We start from the raw sequence: 24,057 nt of genomic DNA, 5'->3' as shown, positions 1-24,057 counted from the left end.
AGCTCTTCAGAACGGCATTGGGCATCCTCAGAATGACTGGGAAGAAGCCAATCTGTCTCTGAAGGGGGAACTCAGGGACTCACGATCACTTGGCTAATAGGGGGGAACCGTACAAATGAGACACTCCGAGTCAGCCGACACTAGGAACAGTGGGGGAGGTTTGGTCGGAATCGGGGTCGTGCTGGCTAATCCTAACCCCCTTCCCAAGTCTAGACAAGCCCTTGGAGGCTGATGCTGCTCGGGCTGTGGTGGGATTCTTAGGCTTCTAGGCTTTTCGAGGCTGCCCACGATGGAGCGCTATAGAAATCAGTCCCCCGCAGTGGTGCGTTCTGAATGCAGAGCGGACACATTCAAGGTTTCTCTCCCGCATGGAGTCTCTGATGTCGGATGAGGTGCGAGTTCCTATTGAAGCTTTTCCCGCACTCTGGGCATTTATAGGGTTTCTCTCCCGTGTGAATTCTCCGATGCACAATGAGGTTCGAGCTCCAATCAAAACTTTCCCCACAGTCGAGGCATTTATGGGGTTTCTCCCCTGTGTGGGTTCGGTGATGTCTATTAAGGGCCGACCTGTCACTTAACCTTTCCCCACAGTCGAGGCATTCATAGGATTTCTCACTCGTATGGCTTCTCTGATGTGAAATAAGATCTGAGAGCTGACTGAAGCTTTCCCCACAGCTGGGGCATTTATAAGATTCCTCCCCCGTGTGCAGTCTCTGGTGTCTAAACAGGTGAGAGCTCCGATTAAAACTTTTCCCGCAGTCCTGGCATTTGTAGGGTTTTTCTCCTGTGTGGTTTCTCTGGTGGGAAAGAAGATCTGAGCTGTGATTGAAGCTTTTCCCACACTGGGGGCATTTATAGGGTCTATCTCCTGTGTGGATTCTCTGATGGGAAAGAAGATCTGAGCTGTGAATGAAACATTTCCCACACTCCGGGCACTTATAAGGTCTCTCTCCTGTGTGAATTCTCTGATGCGCAATAAGCCGTGAGCGCCAATCGAAACTTTTCCCACACTCCAGGCATTTGAAGGGCGTCTGTCCGGTGTGGATTCTCTGATGTGAGGTAAGACCTGAACTCCGACGGAAGCTTTTCCCACACTCGGTGCATTTATACAATTTCTCTCCCATGTGCAGTCTCTCATGTCTAATGAGGTGTGAATTCTGATTGAAACTTTTCCCACATTGGAGGCATTTATAGGGCTTCTCTCCTGTGTGCACTCTCTGATGCCTGATCAGCTGTGTGCTTTGAATGAAACTTTTCCCACACTCCAAGCACGTATAGGGTCTCTCTCCTGTGTGAATTCGCTGATGAGAAATAAAGTTTGAGCGCCGGCTGAAGCTTTTCCCACAGGCAGCGCAACTGTTTTTTCTCTCTCCCAGGTGGATTCTCTGCTGGGCTGCGGTTTCCTTAAGATCCTTGAATCCTCCCCCACAAAAAATGGATCTGTCTGCTTTCCTCCCTGGCTGGATTCCCAGCTGCCTTTCTGACATGCACTGACTCTCCCAGGTTTTTTCCTGCTCACTGTTCTGGGAAATGTTCCCTTTGGATCTCTCTGAGAACATCTCATGCAGTTCCACCTGCTCAGGACCTTCCAGCTGTGGATTCTCCTCATTCTGACTCACCGTCTCATCACCTGCTGAGACAGAGAGAATCGAGACAGGAGTCGTTCCCAATGGCGGAGTGAAAGGAAAGACAGGGGAACAGCGGAGAGAGGAAACATGACACAATAACTGTCGGAGACGTTGAAAAATACAATTCTGCTTTCACATCCCATCCAAACATGCAGGGAGAAATAAAGAACATAAAAACATAAGAACAGCCATAATGGGTCAGACCAAAGGTCCATCTAGCCCAGTGTCCTGTCTTCCCAATGCCAGGTGCCCGGGAGGGAATGAACAGAACAGGTGATTATCAAGTGATCTATCCCCTGTCGCCCATTCCCAGCTTCTGGCAAACAGAGGCTAGGGACACCATCCCTGCCCATCCTGGCTAATAGCCATTGATGGACCTATCCTCCATATATTTATCTAGTTCTTTTTTGAACCCTGTCATTGTCTTGGCCTTCACAACATCCTCTGGCAGAGAGTTTCACAGGTTGACTGTGCGTTGTTGAAGAAATACTTCCTTTTGTTTGTTTTCAACCTGCTGCCTATTAATTTCATTGGGTGACCCCTAGTTCTTGTGTTGTGAGAAGGAGGAAATAACACTTCCTTATTTACTTTCTCCTCACCAGTCATGATTTTATAGACCTCTATCACATCCCCCCTTAGCCGTCTCGTTTCCAAGCTGAAAAGTCCCAGTCTCATTAATCGCTGCTCATACAGAATCTGTTCCATACCCCTGATCATTTTTGTTGCCCTTTTCTGAACCTTTTCCAATTCCAATATGTCTTTTTTGAGCTGGGGCGACCACATCTGCACACAGTATGAAAGCCAGGCAGGGAGCTCTGCCGGCTGTCAGTCAGGATGGGTGGCAAGTCTTGAGAATCGCCCAACATGAGACGCCTGCTACGCCCACCTTGCCCTGGGTGAGATGAGACAGAACTGGGGGATTCGCTCACAGCTCAGTCTCAGGAGTCTCGGCTTTTATCCTGCGCTCACTAGACGGTTTCCATGTCAGTTTCACTGATAACTCACCTGCACGGGCACCTCTGTGGATCTCCCTTTCCGCAGAGCTGTTGAGATCGGGCACCCACGGCTCTTCCCCTCGTTCCAGCCGGGCGATCAGCTCAGGTTTGGGAAGGGGAAATCCTGCTGGGGCGGGGGTGAAATCAGGCGAGATCAGGGTGTGTCAGGCATTGGGAGAGGATTTGTTCCAAAGAACATTCCCTGATCTTAACCTGGCCCCGCGCTGTGCTGCGTGGATGTGGAACGTGAAGGGACTGGAACATGGTGACCGAGCCCCCTTGGGACAGGCAGACCGGGACGTGTTGCGCCCTCAGTTGGGAGTTTTCAGGAGCTGTGCACTCTGTGGGACCTGCTGACTCAGATCTAAATCCCCTGCCTGTTTCTAAAGCTTCCCCACGGAGGGAGCTAGCCCCAGGAATGGAGTGGAACGGGGACTGTGTGTAAGAGACTTAATACAGACGGGTAAATACGAGACTTTGCCCCTTTGCAAGGGGATGAATTAGCATCTCCATTGGGCTACTGAGCCCCCCCGTTCTATGGAAGAAGATCCGGAGATGAATTTCTACCTAGCGCCGGATCTGGGGAATACAGGATCCAATCCTCTGAAATCATAGCATCATAGGACTGGACGGGACCTTGAGAGGTCATCTAGTCCAGTCCCCTGCACTCATGGCAGGACTAAGTATAGACCATCCCTGACAGATGTTTGTCTAACTTGCTCTTAAAAATCTCAATAATGGAGATTCCACAACCTCCCTAAGCAATTTATTCCAGTGCCTAACCACGCTGACAGTTAGGAAGTTTTTCCTAATGTCCAACCTAAACCTCCCTTGCTGCAATTTAAGCCCATTGCTTCTTGTCCTATCCTCAGAGGTTAAGGAGAACAATGTTTCTCCCTCCTCTTTGTAACAACCTTTTATGTACCTGAAAACTGGTATCATGTCTCCTCTCAGTCTTCTCTTCTCCAGACTAAACAAACCCAATTTTTTCAGTCTTCCCTCATAGGTCATGTTCTCTAGAAGACCTTTCATCATTTTTCCTGCTCTAAATCTAAGCGACCAGCGAAGAGCGTGAGCAAAAGCCAAAAAAGCATCTCAGAGTCCCTACGGGTTTTCATAACCAAGGGGACGGGACTCCCTTACCCAGAGAGATCAAAGCCTCGTAATTCTCCTGCATGACATCCCTGTAGAGGGCTCTCTGAGCGGGGTCCAGCAGAGCCCCCTCCCACTGGGTGAAATACACAGCCACCTCCTCGAAGGTCACCGGCCCCTGAAACAAGAGAGCCCAGTCAGTGTCTGCTGCCCCAGCCACAACCCCACTATTCCTGGGCGAGGATGGCCAATAAAATGGAAGCTCCTGGGCGGGGAGAGAGTAGCAGAATCCCACCCCCACCCTAGACTGAACAAGTCCGAGAAGCGGGTTTGTCCCGCCCTCTCCCCATCCCTCCTGTGTATTTCCTGTCCCCCCCCTAGTACAAACCCACCTGTAACTCCCTGAAAATCCCCTACCTGAGTTTGCTCTGCCGTAGTCATGGTCCTTTCTTGTCACCTGGGAGGACGGGACAATTGCGACGGCCACGGGGTCGTTATTCCACCACCTGCCAGGGTGAGAAGGGCAATTGGGGATAGTTCAGAAAAGGCTTCAGTGCATTTCACACCCCAGTTTCCTCCCGGGTCTTTGCCTGCAAACGGACGTTCTAGGTTCCGGGCAAACACTGGGTCACTTTATTTCATCGCGGAGCCGGCGCCGACCACCAGGACGAAACCCGCGGAGATCGTTTTAAACCCACCCAGTAGCAGAGTCTCTGAACCACACGCTAGGAAGGAGCAGAATCAAAGCAACCCTGACATCGTCCCCACGGGCAGCGCTTCACCCCAGCACCCCGGGGACCCAGCAGGGGCAGGACCTGGCTTCTCCTCTCTCAGCTCCTCACCTGGTTCCCAGGGAAGTCAGTCTGCCCAGGGACGATGCAGGGAATGGCTCTTGGGTGGTTACAGGAGCTAGGAACATCTCTCTCCTTTATTTCCCCTGCTGCAGTATCCTACTGCTCATATTTTCCCTCTCTGCCAGCCCTTTTCCCCTATACCCCTCAGTCAGCATCCTGCCCCACTTCCCCTGCAACCCCTCCTTCTGCATCCCCACTTCCTCACCCCCTCACTCCCTTTCTAATGCACCCCGCACATCCCTATCCATCCCCTTCCATACCGTCTGACTCCCCCATCCCCCTGAAATTCTCCAGCCTTCTTCTGGTTCCCCACCTCTCCCCAATTATTTCACCGTCTCGTGCCAAACACGGAACAGCCTGGCATTAGCCTCATTGAAAAGAATGGGATTTGACAGCCATCTGTGCAGAACGTAGGGAATCTCAGACAGTCTTGGCTGGGAGCAGCCTGTTGCTTCAGTCCCATTGGCAGTGATGGGAAAGACTCACTTATTCCCTCCAACAAACAGAAGTTTCAAAGGGGGGAGTGACTCAAAATCTGGGTATTTAGGGAAACAAATACGAACGGCCATAACAGATCAGACCAAAGGTCCATCTAGCCCAGTATCCTGTCTTCTGACAGCAGCCAATGCCAGGTGCTTCAGAGGGAATGAACAGAACAGGCAATCATCGCCCCATCTCAAAAAAGATATATTGGAATTGGAAAAGGTTCAGAAAAGGACAACAAAAATGATTAGGGATGTGGAACAGCTTCCGTATGAGGAGAGATTAATAAGACTGAGAATTTTTAAGCTGGAAAACAGACGACTAAGGGGGGATATGATTGAGGTCTATAAAATCATGACTGGTGTGGAGAAAGTAAATAAGGAAGTGTTATTTACTCCTTCTCATAACCCAAGAACTAGGGGTTGCCAAATGAAATTAACAGGCAGCAGGTTTAAAATAAACAAAAGCAGTATTTCTTCATACAACACACAGTCAACCTGTGGAACTCCTTGCCAGAGGATGCTGTGAAGGCCAAGACTATAAGAGAGTTCAAAAAAGAACTAGATAAGTTCATGGAGGATAGGTCCATCAATGGCTATTAGCCAGGATGGGCAGGGATGGTGTCCCTAGTTTCTGTTTGCCAGAAGCTGGGAATGAGCGACAGGGGATGAATCACTTGATGATTCTCTATTCTGTTCATTCCCTCTGGGGCACCTGGCATTGGCCACTGTCAGAAGACAGGACACTGAGCTAGATGGACCTTGGGTCTGACCCAGTACGGCCATTTTTATGTAGCCTGGGAGCTTAAATTCATTACTCTGCTAGACACTACAAATCATGGACGGAACAGAGACCCTGGATTTATGACAATCTATAACCCACTAACCCTTTTTGTCCTATGCCTGCAGAGGTGTTAATGGGCCAGTCTACCTTGAATACAATCTGGGCTAACCATTTATGCTACCCAAGCCCTTCCCCCCTTGCATTGTGACCCTTCCCCAGCCCTGCAGAAGAGCTCTGTGTGGCTCTGGTAGGGTGACCAGATGTCCCGATTTTATAGGGACAGTCCTGATTTTGGGGTCTTTTTCTTATATAGGTGCCTATTACCCCCCCCCCCCCCATCCCCGGTCCCGATTTTTCACATTTGCTGTCTGGTCACCCTGTGGGAAGCTGGTCTCTTGCTCCAATAAAAGCGATCACCTCCCCCGCCACCCCCAATATAGTCACCTCTGCTGCAGCCAGGATTCGGGTCCCCCCCCCCCGCAGCAGCAGGGGGACTGTCTGGGGTCTCGCGAGGGGCGATGCCGGGAGCCAGGAATTCACACAGCCACAAAGGGTTACCGGAGCCAGTGCAATTCACTTCCTGCTGCCAGGAGCCAGCGATCGCCCCTGCCCCAGCTCCCGTCTGGGTCCTAGCGAGAAACCCACCGCGCCGCAGCCGCCGCTTGGCCCCGCGCTCCTGTCTCTCCGCGTCCCCGGGACAGGGGCAGCCTGTGTCCATGGGGGAGAGAAAACAGGAAACTGCAAGATCCCTTTGAAAAGGGGGATTTCTATGGGGGTTTGGGGGGGACCCCAGCATAGGCGCTGGAGCTAGGGGTGTTGGGGGGGGGGCGCAGCTCCCCCTGGCTTGGAGGGGTTTCCATCCCATCCAGGGTTGGCAGTTTGGTTCAATGGCTCTCCCCCCCTGTGCACATTGTCCCAGCCCCCCAGATCTGAAGAGAACCGTGGGGTGACGGGGTCCTAGCCCCAGGGAGCCTGCCCTGAGCCGCAGGGGGGGACACACGTTTCTCGGTGACGGTGTGTGGTTTGCCCTGCAGGTTTCTGCAGTTCAGGGAAGGAGCTTAGAGAAGGAAATGGGCCACATCCCTCCAGGGTCCTGGTGGTGGGGAGGGGGAGGGATGGAGAGGGGACAGGAGCACAGTTCATTAGCTGCTGTACCCAGAGGACTCTGGTTCTCTGCACTGGCTTTGTCTCTGTTTATCTTCCTGGGTCAGGAGCCACTGCCGCCTCCATTGTGACCTGGGAGCCTGGACTGAGCAGCTGCAGGGTTTCTATGCAGGGAGAGAGATTCATCCAAGCCGCCTCTGTGCCCAGCCCAGGTGGGGACTTTCTCCGGTGGCTGGAAGCAGCCCCCGGCTCTGCCAACACCAGCCCCTGAGCCGGAGCCTGTGGGCGATGGAGAGAGAATTCCTGTAAACTCTGGTAAAGTGACTCTGCACCAACCACCCCAGGAGCCTCAGATCTCAGCCCCAGGGGTCGGGCATGAGGGAAGGGGAAACAGAGCAGGAACTCCTGTGTAGCAGGCTGGGGTCTCCCTGGTGCAGGGGTGATGGGCAGGCGTTCTCCCCGGCCTGTTGTTCTGGATGTCCCAATGATTATAGTTCTAGGGAGACACAGATCTTTCTTGGTCTTTTCCCCAGGGACTCTCCCAGGAATCTGTTCCACCTACCTGCCTTTTTGTTCCTCAAGGTCCCTCTCTTTAAGGACCGCAAAGAGTGATCAGCCGAATAGACCCACCCCTGGTTATTTTCTTCACTTAGCAGTCCTAAATTCCGACACGCCAATTTTGATCCACTAATTTCCAATTCCGTTTTCCTCTTGTTTGCCAGTCAGAGCTTAACACAGCCCTTGGATGGTATCTGTAGACTTTCTGTTTGGATTAGTCCCGTTTTTTCTGTCTCTCTTTCCAATCTTTGTCTATCAGTAGGGCCCTACCAAATTCACGATCCATTTTGGTCAATTTCACAATCATAGGATTTTTAAAATGGGAAATTTCATGATTTCAGCTATTTCAATCTGAAATTTCACAGTGTTGTAATTGTAGGGGTCCTGACCCAAAAAGGAGTTGTGTGTGTGTGTGTGTGGGGGGGGGGGGTCACAAGGTTATTGTAGGAGGGGTTGAGGTACTGCTACCCTTACTTCTGCTCTCCTGCAGGTGGCAGCGCTGCCTTCAGAGCCGGGCAGCTGGAGAGCGGTGGCTGCTGGTTGGGAGCCCAGCTCTGTAGGCAGAGCCGCCGCCAGCAGCAGCGCAGAAGTAAGGATGGCCTGGTATGGTATTGCCACCCTTACTTCTGCAGTCAGCAGTCACTACTCTCTGGCTGCTCATCTCTGAAGGCAGCAGCACAGAAGTAAGGGTGGCATGGTATGGTATTGCCGTCCAGAAGTAAGGGTGGCAATACTGTGACCCCCCCTTCCAAATAACCTTTCAACCCCCCTGCAACTCCCTTTTGGGTCAGGAGCCCCAATTTGAGAAGCGTTGGCCTCCTGTAGTGAAACATGCTGTGCTGGCAAACCACACACGTGTTTATTACATTTACTCCTGGCTTATTCTCAAGGTAAGCAATGCAAGGTAAAGCTATGCTCAGGTTATTGATTAAGCATAGACTAGGCAATAGCTCACGTAGTCCCCTTGAATAGTTCACGTAGCCCCTTCACCAATCATGATTTATTGCACAAGGGGAGATGGCTATGGGTGAACCAATCAATATGTTACAAGTAACTATGATCTCATGCCTTTTGATCTAATTACTAATAAAAACCCCAGCTCAAGAGAGCTTGGGACGCCTGCTTGACAAACCTCTTGACTCCGCGTCTCCTTGATCCCAACATCTGGTGACCCCGACGTGATACACCGGATCCCGAGGACCCCTGCTCATCCGACTGGAATAGTCTAGGTGCACCCGCTGGAAACAGCCACTCGTGAGTATGGGGGGTGATTTATCAGTGCCACAAAAGGCTCATGCTAAGGAATTATTTAAGCTCATTGAGGGGAGCGGTTGCCCAGCGGTTACGCTGCGGCATGTAGAGGATTTTGTTAAGGAAATAGAATGTCAATGCCCCTGGTACCCCGAAGAGGGGTCCCTGCAGCAAGAAGATTGGCAAAAAATAGGAACACAGCTCTTTGAGAAACCGAGAGCAGCAGTGCAGCACCTGCTCATGTGGCAGCGCTGTACTGAGGCAGTGGGAAAACTGGGGCTACAGGCGTCTCTCACTGCCGCCCCGCTTCTCACGCTGACGACACCGCCTCCGTACCCGCGGGTGCTACCACCAGCGCCTGCGGTGTCGGATACGGGGCAGCGGCCCTCGGATCCCCCCATTGATAAAGGAACTGATCAGCCTTGTTTCCGGGGGAATCGTGGGGGCTGCGTCCGGGCGGCGGTTGCGTTGGCGCGTGAGACAGGGGAATTGAGTTTGGAGGAAGAACATCAGTGGGAGGGGGAGTTGCCCATGCTAATGCCTATAACGGCAGAAGTCGATGCACAGGGCAATGCCGCCAGACAGTGGACGGCGCTACCGTATACAGTACTGAGGGAGGTGAGAAAAGCTATCACGGAGACAGGCATCAGGTCTAATTTCGTGACAGGCATCTTAGAAGGAATTGGAAATGGCTACACAATGGCTCCACAAGATTGGAAAGACTTATTTCGTATGGTGCTGACCCCCGCCCAGTATATGGTGTGGGATAGTGAGTTCAGGTTAGCTGCTGTAGGTTACTCAACCCCAGCTGCCATACCCGACCAGATTTATGGAGCAGGCCAATTTAGCACTATAGAGAGACAGTTGGAGTTAGACCCAGACACATATATTCGTACTAAACTTAGTGTTATGAGAGCTTTCAGAAGGGTTCCTGTAAGTGGGAAACCGACTAGGTCTTTCACAGCCACCCGGCAGCAGCCTACAGAGCCGTATCCGCAGTTCATAGATAGGCTCAAGGAAGCAGTACAGCGGCAGATCGATAACGAGGAGGCACAGACAGAGCTTTTACGGCGACTGGCTTATGAGCAGGCTAATGCTGATTGCAAAAAGGTACTGCAATCTATAATACATCGCCCCTCGTACACTTTAGCGGACATGATTCAGGCTTGCGCTGATGTCGGTAGTCAAACCCATGCTATGGCTCTTTTGGCGGGGGCTATAAGACAAGGTAATAAACCAGCAGGAAATTGTTTTAATTGCAAAAAACCGGGACACTTTAAAAGCCAGTGTAGGGCACCCGGGGGAGGAGCACATAAAGGAAGACCCCAGGAAGGGGGTAGGCCCTCCAAAAAATGTCCTAAATGCAACAAGGGGTATCATTGGGCAAATCAATGTCGATCAGGACTAGGGCAGGGAAACCAGTAATCGGGCCCTCCCCGGGCCCCGGAAAAACAACGGGGGCGGAAGAATTGACTAGGGCACAACCGGCAACGACCGGCAGTGCTGGAATAGACTTGTATAATCAAGAAGAAAAATCCTCATTCTTACCGGGGGAAGTTCTTTTAATGCCTACTCAACTGAAAGGGCCCCTTCCTGAAGGGACGGTGGGCATTATACTCCCTCGGTCATCAGCAAGTAAACAAGGAATTATGGTAGTTCCAGGAGTGATTGATGCTGATTATCAGGGAAAAATATATGTTCAGTATTGGAGTCACCTGCCTTTTACTTTAAGACAAGGGGACTCCTGGGCACAGATGATACTGTTGCCATATGAGCTCCCTGGAGAAAAATCACAGGTAACACGCACAGGAGGATTCGGATCCACCCGTACTGAAGGCGACAGCGATTCTTCCTTTCACCCACAGGTGGCAGCATTGGTACACCGAATATCCCTGCAAAAACCTCAACGTAAGTATATACTCCAAGGTAAGTGGCTGACCGGTTTGTTGGACACAGGGGCAGATGTTTCTGTCATAGCTGAAAAGGATTGGGAGCCTACATGGCCTTCTGAGCTAGCCCCTGCGGTATTCGGGGTAGGAGGAAGCCAAGCATCTCAAAAGAGCTCTCAATGGTTACCAGTAAAATCCCAGGAACAAGGCCCCATAATAGCATATATTCAACCCTGCATATTGCCTTTACAGTTTAACATTTGGGGAAGAGATTTGTTAGAACAGATAGGGGCAAAACTGGTTTTGGAAGATGAGTAAGCCTCAGGCTCTTCCGTTACAGTGGAAAACTGATAAGCCAGTCTGGGTAGAACAATGGCCATTACCTAAAGAGAAATTAGAAGCTTTGCAGCAATTAGTTGAGCAACAATTAAAAGATGAACACATTGAGCATACTACAAGCCCGTACAATACTCCTGTTTTTGTAATTAAGAAAAAATCAGGAAAATGGAGGCTCCTTCATGATTTGCGTGAAATTAATAAAATACTAGAACCAATGGGCCCCCTGCAGTGTGGCCTCCCCAATCCAAATTTAATCCCATATGACTACCAGGTAGCAATAATTGATTTAAAGGATTGTTTCTTTACGATACCATTACAGGAAAAGGATAAAAAATATTTTGCATTCACAGTGCCAGTCCTAAACAATGCCCAACCCACAACACGTTATCATTGGAAAGTGTTACCCCAGGGCATGTTAAATAGCCCTACCATGTGTCAGTATTTTGTAAACACTGCTCTTCAACCTTTCAGAAATAAGTTCAAAAAGCTACTTGTTTACCATTATATGGATGATATCTTAATAGCCGGTAGGCCCCTACCCACCACATGGAAAAGTGAGTTAACGGATATCTTAAGTCAATCGGGTCTGGTAGTAGCCCCGGAAAAAATACAGGAAGCCGAACCTTTTCAATATTTAGGTCATAAAATGCTTGCAGCATACTCCATGCCCATACTTCCAAAACTTACCTTGCCAAAAAAATTAACATATGTAGTGCTACAGCAAATTCTGGGATCCATAAATTGGATAAGACCGTATTACAAGATTCCCACATCTATGCTGACTCCACTGTTTAATGCCCTAAAATTAGGAAAGCAACCAGGAGACATAATATCACTGACAAACGAACAACAGGAGGTAGTGCATAAGGTCAACGAAGCCATGGCAGAAAGGTGGGTAGATAGAGCAGTACCTAATGTGCCCCCGTCCTTAATCATTCTTGGGGACATTAAGCAATTCATGGGGGCATTACTTCAACATACAAATGAAAGAGAATTTATCCTCGAGTGGATGTATTTACCACACACACACAAAAACACACTCGTCCCATTGTCTGGAATGATTGCTCAATTAATCACTAAAGGACGCAATCGAGCATTAAACTTGTTTGCCATGGATTTAGTAAACATTATTATACCCATCCCCATCGCCACCTGGGAAGTTGCATGCATGCACTCGGAGGAGGTGCAAATAGCACTAGCCAATTATGTTGGGTGCGTAACTTACCATACTCCAAAGGATCCTCGTCTCCAAGTTGCTCAACATATTCCACTGAAAGTATTCTACTTGGTATCTCCCGTTCCCATAAAAGAAGCTCTTACCATTTTCACCGATGGTGGCCCCTCCAGAGGGGTGGTCGCTTGGAAAAAAAATGACCAGTGGCAATCCCAGTTTACCTTACCGCAACGCTCTCCTCAGCGTGCGGAGCTAGCTGCGTTAATTCTTGCCTTTAACACATTTTCTGATCAACCAGTTAACCTCATAACAGACAGTTTGTATGCTGCAAATGTTGTTAGTAATATTGCTTCTAGTTGTGTTACTGCATCTTTGGATAATAATTTGCTTGGTTTATTTCTTTCCCTACAACTGATATTACGTCACCGACGACATCTATTTTTTATCGCACATGTTAGAAGTCATCAGCCTTTCCCCGGAGAAATCTCGCAAGGCAATGCCTATGCTGATAACGCCTTAAAGGCTTTCCCCTGCTCTCCTATGGAAAGTCACTCCTTACATCACCAAAATGCTAGGGCGTTGGCCAAGCAATTTTCCATACCACTATCTGATGCAAAAGCTGTTATTCAGCAGTGCCCTGAGTGTACTGGAAACCTCGCAGGACCCGCTATCGGGGTAAATCCTCGGGGGCTAGGTGCAAACCAATTGTGGCAAATGGACGTCACTCGGTTCCCACCATTAGCTCCCTGGTCCTATTTGCATGTAGTCATAGACACTTATTCTGGATATATATGGGCAACGCCACAAAAAGGGGAAAAGGCAAAACACGTCTGTAATCACCTCATTCGTTCCTTTGCAGTGATGGGAAAGCCATCAGCTTTAAAAACTGACAACGGCCCAGCCTATTGCTCTTCAGCAATGGCAGCGTTCTGCACGCGATGGGAAATCAAGCATACCTTTGGCATCCCATACAATTCCCAAGGACAAGCCATTGTAGAACGAGCTAATCGCACATTAAAAAACGCTCTCCTGCGGCAAAAACAAAAAGGGGGAATTGTCCCCGGCAGCCTGACAGAAAAGGAAGAATGGCTGGCTCAAGTACTGTTTACACTCAATCATTTAAATCTATTACCTTTCAATTCTCAATTTTTCACCAGGGCACAACGGCATTATCGGACGACCGAAGTTCTTCCTGCTCCAAAGGTAACCTATCGTCAGCTACCTGGCCCGGAGTGGAGCGAACCTGTGCCACTAATCACCTGGGGGCGCGGTTACGCAGCTGTATCAACACCAAGCGGCCCGCTCTGGGTACCTGCACGATACGTTCGACCATACAAGGATGGCGTGGCATCAGGGACTGAGCAACCCCATCCCTGACTTCAACATACACTTATATGATGAACAAGGAAAAGTGACAACGGGCCGAAAACGAGGGGGCCAACGAAATGCACCTGCCACATGGGGCCAAGTGAAGAACCTAGCTAATCAGGCTGAACAACTGTTGGAAAAACCTGCTCAGCAGTAAAAGCCTTAAATACAACTTCTAGAGCTCTAGCCTTGTTAAATAAGGAACAGAGCGAATTAAGACATGGACTTTTGCAAAACAGAGCGGCCATAGATTATCTTTTAATGCAACATCATTATGGGTGTGAACAAGTGGATGGTATGTGTTGCTTTAACCTAAGCAATAATGAAAAAGCAGTGGACAACCAAATTGTAAAACTACATACTTTAACAAAAGAAGTTACAATGGATGTTGGTTTTTCAGGATTCTGGGACTGGCTTACTGGGTGGCTGCCAGACCTATACTGGCTAAAGCAAATGTTTGCATATGTTATTGTTATAGTTATAGGATTAATAGTTTGTTGTTGTATATTACAGTGTATTCCTTCCCTTATTAGCCTATTTGTCCAAGGCTGCCCTTGGCAACGACTTAATACTAAACAGAGCATTCATTATGCCTGCAAATTGCTTAAAAACAAAAAGGGGGAGGTGTAGTGAAACATGCTGTGCTGGCAAACCACACACGTGTTTATTACATTTACTCCTGGCTTATTCTCAAGGTAAGCAATGCAAGGTAAAACTATGCTCAGGTTATTGATTAAGCATAGACTAGGCAATAGCTCACGTAGTCCCCTTGAATAGTTCACGTAGCCCCTTCACCAATCATGATTTATTGCACAAGGGGAGATGGCTATGGGTGAACCAATCAATATGTTACAAGTAACTATGATCTCATGCCTTTTGATCTAATTACTAATAAAAACCCCAGCTCAAGAGAGCTTGGGACGCCTGCTTGACAAACCTCTTGACTCCGCGTCTCCTTGATCCCAACAGCCTCCCCCATGAAATCTGTGTAGTACAAGGCAAAAGCACACAAAAGACCAGATTTCACAGAGGGAGACCAGATTTCATGGTCCGTGACGTGTTTTTCATGGCCGTGAATTTGGTAGGGCCCTACCGATCAGTGTTTATTGTTATAGGTGATTGTAACATTTTATGAACTTTCACCACATTTCCAACCACTGAGCTCACAAACGGGGTAGGCCTGTTAGATTCCAATTATTACACCACGTCCTCCCGGGGCACGGGGAAAGGAAACAGCTGCGGTGGAGCTGCCTCAGGTAGGGGCTTTGCCGGGTGGCTTTGTGCTAGATGGGGAAGGGGTAGGAAACACACAGGGTAAACGATATGCCAGCTCTGTTGGGACGTGCGTTCATTCTGTGGCACAATTCTCAGAGCAGGTGGAAATTTCCCCATTTCTAGAAAAGGAACTAACCCATGGACAGGGCTGGGAAAGAAACAACCCTCTCGTAGGGCTGGAGCCTGAACGTACTAGGCAGAGGCTTCTCTGGAATATGAAGAGGACACCACCAGTGAAGATGTCCCATCTCCTCACATCTGGCTGCTGGGAATGGAGAGGATGTTGGGGTTCCTGTCCCGGGACCCTGCTCGAGGTCTCCACCTCCCTTATCAGCCTCTGGCTAGTAGGTGTGTGATAAATGGGAAGGACCCAGCCCTCCTCTGTCCCCGGGCAGGGACAAGGAGCTCTCTCTTTCTCCCTACACCTGGAATTTCCTGGCTGCTCTGAGCAGGGTGGATCATGTGGGGGATTCCACCGCTTTGTCCGTCCCCAGGGCTTCCATTTTATTCTCCCCCCTCTCCCAATTCATGGGATTGTGGCTGGGGCAGCAGGTGCTGAGTGGGGGACTCTTGTTGTTTCAGATGCCGGTGACCTTTGAGGAGGTGACTGTGTATTTCACCCAGGGACAGGGGGCTCTGCTGGACCCTGGTCAGGGACGTCATGCAGAATTGTGAGACTGCGACCTTGCTGGGTAAGGGATTCCCGTCCCCTTGGCTTATTAGAAGCTGTGGGGTCTGGGATGTGCCCATTTCGGCTTCTGCTCAGGTTCTTCTCTGGTTTGACTGGATTTCAGGGGAATGGGCCTGTGCCATTCTGCTCCAGACACCCCAAATGGTAAGACGCTGCGTTACCCCTCAGCCAGAGCAAGGGTGAGCTTTGCTGGTGATTGAGGTGCGTATGGCAGCTCCTTGCTGCACCAGTCTGTCCGCTTCACCAGCAAACTCCTTGAGACTCTGCCAGTCTCAACCTTGGCTTTCAGGTAACAACTGGTGCAGCCCAGTTCCCGAGTTCCCCAGAGCCGTGTCCTGGCTGCCTCCAGACCCTCTCACGGCGCACTCAGAGAAATTATTACCATGTCGGCCTCCAAAGAGCCAGAGCACCCCCCAGCCCTTGCTCCGCTTCCTCCTGCCCCTGTTCTGCTCACGCTACTTCTTCCCACCCCCGCTCTGCACCCTCTTCCAAGGCCACCCTCCTGCCACTCACTGCTCTCCACCCACCCGCCAGCTGCCCAACAGCTGTGGCTGGTGGGTGCTGAGCACCCACTATTTTTTTTCCCAGTGGATGTTTGAGCCCCGGAGCACCCATGGCGTCGGAGCCACTTTTCACAAGCTCACTCTGTCCCCTAAGGGAGGGTCACCTCAAAGGTCTTTTTGCTCCCCTGATATTTCCCAAAGTCCATTGTCTCCACCTCAAGAGCCAGGAAGTCTCCCTTGGATGTGGATTCAGTCCCCCAGTCTGATCATTAAATTGTCTTCTCCCCCCTTGTTAGCCTGATGGCCATAGACAACTTGTGCCTCCCCACACGTGTCTCCTCTGCCCAGTGCCCCCCCTGCCCTAAGTATAGCCCAGGGCTGCCGCATGCTCCCCGCCCCACGTTACCTGCGGGGGTGGGGATGGGCTCTGTCCTTCTCCCGCTGCGCCTCCTCCCGGCACATTCAGCCACTGTCCCTGATAGTCGGAGGTGGGTTTGAGCATCACGGTCTCGCTTGCCCATTTTCGCACTCTTTCCCCTGGCTTTCCCTCCATGAGTCAGCAGAGCGGCGTGGCCCACACTGCCAGTCTGCTGGAACCTGTCCAATGAGGGGACAACCCAGTTGTAAGGGATCACGGAGCACCAGGGACCCGCTTCGGAGAAGGAAAAAATTAAAGATGGGCCAGTAAAATTTTCCCTTTCTCAGTCTCCCCACCAGTTACTGTGTTATGTTTCCCCTTTTTGCTGTTCCCCGTCTCTGCCTTCTCCCCAGCACAGGGGACGACGCCTGTCTGGATTCTCTCTCTTTATTCCAGCAGCTGATGGGGTGGGGAGTGAAAACAAGGAGGAGAATTCACTGCAGGAAGGTCCTGAGCAAGGGGAAGCGCAAGGGACGTTACTGGGAAGATCCAAAGGGAACTTTGACCAGAGCTGTGAGTGTGAGAAAGCCTGTGCAAATCAGTGCCAGTCAGAGAGACAGCTGGGAAACCAGCCAGAGAAAGAAGTGGGTAGGTTTCATGTGGCAGAGGATGCAAGGAACTCAGCGAAACAACAGCCCAGCGGAGAAGCAACACGGGAAAGAGAAAAAAACACGTGCGCCGAGTGTGGGAAAAGCTTCAGTCGGCGCTCTCATCTTATTTCCCATAGAAGAATCCACACGGGCGAGAAACCCTATAAATGCCTGGTCTGTGGGAAAAGCTTCAATCAGAGCTCAAACCTTATTTCACACAGAAGAATCCACACAGGAGAGAAGCCCTATAAATGCCTCATCTGTGAGAAAAGCTTCATTCAGAGCTCACAACTCAACAGACATGAGAGAACGCACACGGGAGAGAAACCCTATAAATGCGTTGAGTGCGGGAAAAGCTTCATTCAGAGCTCGGATCTTATTTCCCATCAGAGAAGCCACACGGGAGACAGACCCTACAAATGCCCTGACTGTGGGGAAAGTTTTGATCGGAGAACCCAGCTTATTATCCATCAAAGAATCCATTCAGGAGAGAAACCTTACAAATGCCTCATCTGTTGGAAAAGCTTCAGTCAGAGCTCCAACTTTATTTCGCACCAGCGAATCCATACGGGAGAGAGACCATATAAATGCTCTGACTGTGGGAAAAGATTCAATCGGAGTTCGCACCTTATGCGACATAAGAGAACCCACGCGGGAGATAAATCCTATCAATGCCCAGAGTGTGGGAAAAGTTTCAACCAGAACTCAGATCTTATTACGCATCAGAGAATCCACACAGGAGAGAGACCCTATAAATGCCTGGACTGTGGGAAAAGTTTCGACTGGCGCTCACACCTGGTTATACACCAGAGAAGTCACACGGGACACAATCCTTATAAATGTGTGGACTGTGGGAAAAGTTTCAGTCGGAGCTCAAACCTTATTACGCATCAGAGAATCCACACAGGCGAACGACCTTTTAAATGCCTTGATTGTGGGAAAAGATTCTGTCAGAGCTCAGATCTTTTTTCACATCAGAGAACCCACACGGGAGAAAGACCCTATAAGTGCTCGGACTGTGAGAAAAGGTTTAGCGACAGCTCGACCCTCATTAAACATAGGAGAATCCACACAGGAGAAAAACCCTATACGTGCCAGGTCTGTGGGAAAAGCTTCAGTCAGAGCTCCACCCATACTCGACATCAGAGACTCCACAGGGGAGAAAAACCTTGAATGTGGGGGAAGGATCTTTCGAGGCACAGGTTGTCGGAGGCATCAGCAAATCCACAAAGGGAAGAGACCTCTTAGATCTCATTAGCATGTAAAATACTACAAGCGGAGCTCACACCATACTGGACATCAGATACTCCTGCACGCAGCTATCAGGGCACAGTAAAGAGACCAGACATTTCCTATTTCCCACACACATCAGGGGCGTTTGGCCCCCAATTATCCAGCTGCCCGTGTCTGGGGTGAGGACCCAGCAGCAGCCAATCATGAGCATATTAGTTACACTGCTCTGTTCAAGAGCAAACTGAGGTTTACACTCATCTACTTCTCCCCTCTGGGACAGATTGTCTCATCTCCTGCTATTCTCCTGTTGCTGCAGGTTGTGCTGAAGGGCAGAACTCTTTTGTTGTTGTTGTTGTTGTTGTTGTTTTGTTGCAGGGGTTTTAGTACCTTTCCTAAAACACGAATGGATAGAGTGAGAGGGAATGATCCATAACCTGTTGGTCAGGGTATAAGCGCCGACTTCCCCTCTACCTGGTGGGGGGGTGCTCAACCCCCGCCCAGGCCCCGCCCCCGGCCCTGCCCCCACTCCACCCCTTCCCTCAGGCCCCCACTCCCACTTCATCCCTTCCCCAGGCCCAACCTCCACCCCATCTTTTCCCACCCCTGTCCTGCCCCCTCCCCCAAGAGTGCCCCATCCCTGCTCCTCCCCCTCCCTCCAAGTGCCTCCTGCACGCCCCGGAACAGCTGATCCATGGCGGGCAGGAGGCGCAGTGAGGGAGGGGGAGGAGTTGGTCAGCGGGGCTGTCAGCAGGCAAGAGGCGGGAGCTTGGCTGCCGGTGGGTGCTTAGCACCCACTAATTTTGCTGGAGGACCCACGGAGTTGGCGCCTATGGGTCAGGGACCTGTGAGACCTGGTCCCCCTGCTCCAGGGCCTCTTTCATTACTCATATGCAGCAGAACAGCTTCAACAGGAGAGACTAAAGAAGCCCCATATCAGGATATCCCATAGGTTGGTGATCACTCTCCTGTGGGAGAACCCTGTTCAAATCCTCTCTCTCTCCCTCAGGCAGAGCAGGGAATCCAACTGGGGTCTCCCCACATCCCAGGTAAGTGCTCTTACCACTGAGCTAATAGGTGGGTCGCACCACCTCCTCCTCCGCCGGCCATTATGTGTGGAGAGAGACAGGTGTCTAACACAATCTCACAAGCCTAAGCCAGGTGTCTGCAGGAGAGGGGTTACATCCAGACTGTGGCTCGCAAGCAGAGATAGGGCCTTGTCTCTATCAGAGGGGAGGGACTGAGGACACACCCCTCTCATCAGCACCTCCCATTGGCTAGCTTAGGCGGCTCCCCTTGGAGCATGGATCTCCTTCCTGGGCACCTCTCTCTCCCCATTCATCATGCTTAAGTCAGGGTCTATGAATGCCATGGTTGTTCCAGGAATTTGCCAGGTACCTAAAAGTCAGGGTGTTGTGATGCTGAGCAAGGTAGAGCTGGGCCTAGAATGTGGTCCGGACGGGATCGGTTCATGGCCCTACGCTATTTAATGTTTTTATTAAAGACCTGGAAGAAAACATAAACCGATAAAGTTTGCCGACGACACAACTATTAGGGGAGTGGGAAATAATGAAAGGGACGGGTCACTGACCCAGAGCGATCTGGATCACTTGGTCAACTGGATGCAAGTAAACCACATTGTTAGAGAACTTATTCCTTCACTCTCACACTTCCCTGGTCCTTCTCGCATGAACAGAGAGCCACAATACCCGAAGTCCGAAGGTGCAAACAATTCGATGTTTATTGGGGTGAACTTCCAGCAAGCTTCAATCCAAGTTCCTTTTTCCTTATTTTTGAATCCCAACTTACTTCCTGTTTGCCCCTAATTTATATAGTAATAGTCTCAGCTATACCTTAACCAATCATGTTACAGAAATTTAACTAACTAATCCTAACATACTGTAACATGATTAGCTAACCAATTATATCCCACCACCTTAATTAGTTTACACCCAGCAAAATTAATTATACAGCAGACAGAAACAATTACAGAACCAGACAGAGACCATGCAAATAAACATACAAAACAATACAGAGGTGAGGATTTTACAACTACATCTATACAGACATAAGCGTTTTCCAGCTGTGTCTATTGATAAGTGAGTTCTTACCAGATAGAAAACTATTAACCTAAGTTTCCTTTTATATTTTTTAGGCTCTTCCCTTTCTCTGGAGATGATAGGAATATCAGGACAGGATAGTATTCCTAACAGCCCAATAGCACCTTATTTCCATGTGACACGTTTGGAATGTGAGGATGTGACCGTTCACTTCCCAGTTTATGGCTGCCTCTGCTGCTTAGCCGAAGGCCTTAGCCTAAGAACCAGGCCTCAGACTGTCACAGTACGAGAAGGCCCTTACACAGACAGACAGTGATTTTGATTCTTTCTTTTATACCTCTATAACTAGCTAAGTGATAAGAATACACGTAAATTCTTAAAGTATAGGCCTTTGCAGACAGGCCTGAATATCTATATCCTAACACTCCACCCCCTTTTTTTTATCTTTTTTTCTTTTGGGATCCTCCTGCCCAGGTATCCCTGGAAAAGCATAGGACATATGGCGACACATTTCCTGATAGGACCGTCCAGGGGATCCACCCAGCACCGTGCCCATGCCTGTATGCGATTAAGTGCATCCTGCCCTGTTTCCCCAGGGATTCGCTTCATCTTATTCATCCCCGCAGTACGAGAGTACACCCCAAACAACGGTTTTGCCACCTGTCCAGGGATTAGAAATGGGTGTGCCACTCCTGCCACATCGATTCCTAAGGTGCCCCGTCCCAAAAGACTACGCCATATGATCACCTGATCTTCACGAGTTAGACCCTCCATCTCCCTGCCCACCTCCACTAGCCACAGCACAAACTGATCCCAATTCTCCCGGGGTACCTTTCCCAAACAACCCAGTACTGCCTCCCGGTCCTTCAGGGACAAGGGGCGGATTTCTGCCTGTGCTACTACTTGTGGGGCATGGTCCCCCCACCCTGCAACTGGGGCCACTATTCCTACCGGGTAGCCTCTCTCGCAGGGGCTGTAACTGTGGATCGCCGGCTTACAACGTCCACTGGCAGTGGTGGGTACAGTGTTTTTTCAGGGTAGGGTGGTGGAGGTGTCTCCTTCAGTTCCATTAGTGGGGTGGATGGTTTGGGGTCCCCAAGTCCATTGCTCCCATGTTTACATTGATACAATTCCTCCTCTAAGTCTCCTACTCTCCCCAGCAGTTCATCCCTCTCTCTCCGGATTGCCTCACAAGACTCCTCTGTCCGTGCAGCATCCCGTGCCTTCAAATCCGCTACCTCTACTGCTAACACGGATTTTTCTATTAAAATCCGTTGCTGATCCACAATCCCCTCCAAATCCTTAATGTGTTGGAGGAGATCGGCTTCCCTTTTTACCCACTATGCCATCCCAGCACACAAACCTTGTAATACCATTCCCTTTTTCCTACATTCCTTTCCCTTGGGGTCTCCCAAAACCTCCCCCATCTCCTTCTCAATCTCATCCCAGGTGGATCCCATACTAACAAGAATTTTAGTTATAAGCTGGGGACGCATCGGTTGGAAGTGACGGAGGAGGAGAAGGACCTCAGAGTCCTGGTTGATCGCAGGATGACTATGAGTCGGCAATGTGACGTGGCCGTGAAAAAAGCTAATGCTGTCTTGGGATGCATTAGGCGAGGTATTTCTAGTAGGGATAAGGAGGTGTTGCTTCCGTTATACAAGGCACTGGTGAGACCTCATTTGGAGTACTGTGTGCAGTTCTGGTCTCCCATGTTTAAAAAGGATGAACTCAAACTGGAACGGGTACAGAGAAGGGCCACTAGGATGATCAGAGGAATGGAAAACCTGTCGTATGAAAGGAGACTCGAGGAGCTCGGTTTGTTTACCCTAACCAAAAGGAGGCTGAGGGGGGATATGATTGCTCTCTTTAAATATATCAGAGGGATAAATACCAGGGAGGGAGAGGAATTATTTCATCTTAGTACTAATGTGGACATGAGAACAAATGGATATAAACTGGCCGTCAGGAAGTTTAGGCTTGAAATTAGACGACGGTTTCTAACCGTCAGAGGGGTGAAGTTCTGGAATAGCCTTCCGAGGGAAACAGTGGGGGCGAAAGACCTCTCTGGCTTTAAGATTAAGCTTGATAAGTTTATGGAGGGGATGGTTTGATGGGATAACGTGATTTTAGTCAATAAGTCAATAACGTGACATCGCTGGTAATTAGTATCAATGGTCAATGTGGGTCTGGCTGGAGAATCTTGCCCGCATGCTCGGGGTTCTGCTGATCGCCATATTTGGGGTCGGGAAGGAATTTTCCTCCAGGGTAGATTGGCAGAGGCCCTGGAGGTTTTTCGCCTTCCTCCGCAGCATGGGACAGGGGTCGCTTGCTGGAGGATTCTCTGCGACTTGAAGTCTTTAAATCATGATTTGGGGACTTCAACAGCTGAGTCAAGGGAGAGAATTATTCCAGGAGTGGGTGGGTCAGATTTTGTGGCCTGCATCATGCGGGAGGTCAGACTAGATGATCATAATGGTCCCTTCTGACCTTAAAGTCTATGAGTCTATGAGTCTATGGTATGGGCCCTGATTCTTCCTTATCCATTTGTTCAAAAAATCCGTTACCCCAGCTTGCCAGAACCCGCAACTACCATCATGCGAGTTCGCCATACCCCCTCCAAGCAGCTGCGCGGACTGTTGGGGAGGGGGACTTATAGGCTGCCACTCACCTATCCGATGCGATGTATCCGAGTCACGGCACCAAGATGTTAGAGAGCTTATTCCTTCACTCTCACACTTCCCTGGTCCTTCTCGCATGAACAGAGAGCAACAATACCCAAAGTCCGAAGGTGCAAACAATTCAATGTTTATTGGGGTGAACTTCCAGCAAGCTTAAATCCAAGTTCCTTTTTCCTTATTTTTGAATCCCAACTTACTTCCTGTTTGCCCCTAATTTATATAGTAATAGTCTCAGCTATACCTTAACCAATCATGTTACGGAAATTTAACTAACCAATCCTAACATACTGTAACATGATTAGCTAACCAATTATATCCCACCACCTTAATTAGTTTACACCCAGCAAAATTAATTATACAGCAGACAGAAACAATCACAGAACCAGACAGAGACCATGCAAATAAACATACAAAACAATACAGAAGTCAGGATTTCACAACTACATCTATACAGACATAAGCGTTTTCCAGCTGTGTCTATTGATAAGTGAGTTCTTACCAGACAGAAAACTATCAACCTAAATTTCCTTTTACATCTTCTAGGCTCTTTCCTTTCTCTGGAGGTGACAGAATACAATCCTGTCCTGATATTCCTAACAGCCCAATAGCACCTTATTTCCATGTGACTAGTTTGGAATGTGAGGATGTGACCATACACTTCCCAGTTTATGGCTGCCTCTGCTGCTTAGCCGAAGGCCTTAGCCTAAGAACCAGGCCTCAGACTGTCACAGTACAAGAAGGCCCTTACACATACAGACAGTGATTTTGATTCTTTCTTTTATACCTCTATAACTAGCTAAGTGATAAGAATACACCTAAATTCTTAAAGTATAGGCCTTTGCAGACAGACCTGAATATCTATATCCTAACACACATGTGTTTTAATACGGCTCAATGTCAGTGTAATACCATCTCGGAAAAAAGAATGTGGGCCATACTCCCAGGGTGGGGCACTCTATCCTGGGAAGCCGTGACTCTGAAAACGATTTTGGGGTTGTGATGGATAATCTGCTGAACATGATGATCCAGAGATGGTCTAGGGTCCTGCCATGAGGGACCTCTCGAGGTCTCTTCCAGTCCAATGATTCTGT

The 24,057-nt window shown here is 49.6% G+C and overlaps 1 protein-coding gene and 1 pseudogene across 1 annotated transcript; one reads left to right on the top strand and one right to left on the bottom strand.

The window, feature by feature from the left end:
- Nucleotides 1-350: 350 nt before the first annotated feature.
- LOC135888156 (zinc finger protein 501-like) lies at nt 351-4,156 on the bottom strand. Its single transcript, XM_065415967.1, has 4 exons — nt 4,133-4,156; nt 3,759-3,893; nt 580-1,367; nt 351-495 (listed from the first exon to the last, which is right to left on the bottom strand). The coding sequence occupies exons 1-4, from the start codon at nt 4,154-4,156 to the stop codon at nt 351-353; spliced, it is 1,092 nt and encodes a 363-aa protein (XP_065272039.1).
- A 13,140-nt stretch (nt 4,157-17,296) lies between these two features.
- Nucleotides 17,297-18,168, top strand: LOC135888155 (zinc finger protein 239-like; annotated as a pseudogene).
- Nucleotides 18,169-24,057: the final 5,889 nt, after the last annotated feature.

Source organism: Emys orbicularis, chromosome 13 (assembly GCF_028017835.1).
Source record: "Emys orbicularis isolate rEmyOrb1 chromosome 13, rEmyOrb1.hap1, whole genome shotgun sequence".
In the NCBI taxonomy this organism is placed as follows: Eukaryota; Metazoa; Chordata; order Testudines; family Emydidae; genus Emys; species Emys orbicularis.
Note: the sequence above shows the minus strand (reverse complement) of the source record. Positions and strands in the feature narration are given on the sequence as shown.

Excerpts from the sequence above, each read along its gene's own strand:
- LOC135888156 (XM_065415967.1), bottom strand. The coding sequence starts at position 4,156 with ATGACTACGGCAGAGCAAACTCAG. Across the intron at positions 1,368-3,758 it reads TGATCTCTCTGGGTAAGGGA|AGAAAAAACAGTTGCGCTGC; the intron begins GTCCCGTCCCCT and ends CACCTGGGAGAG. Across the intron at positions 496-579 it reads TGCCTCGACTGTGGGGAAAG|TTTTGATTGGAGCTCGAACC; the intron begins GTTAAGTGACAG and ends CTGTGGGGAAAG.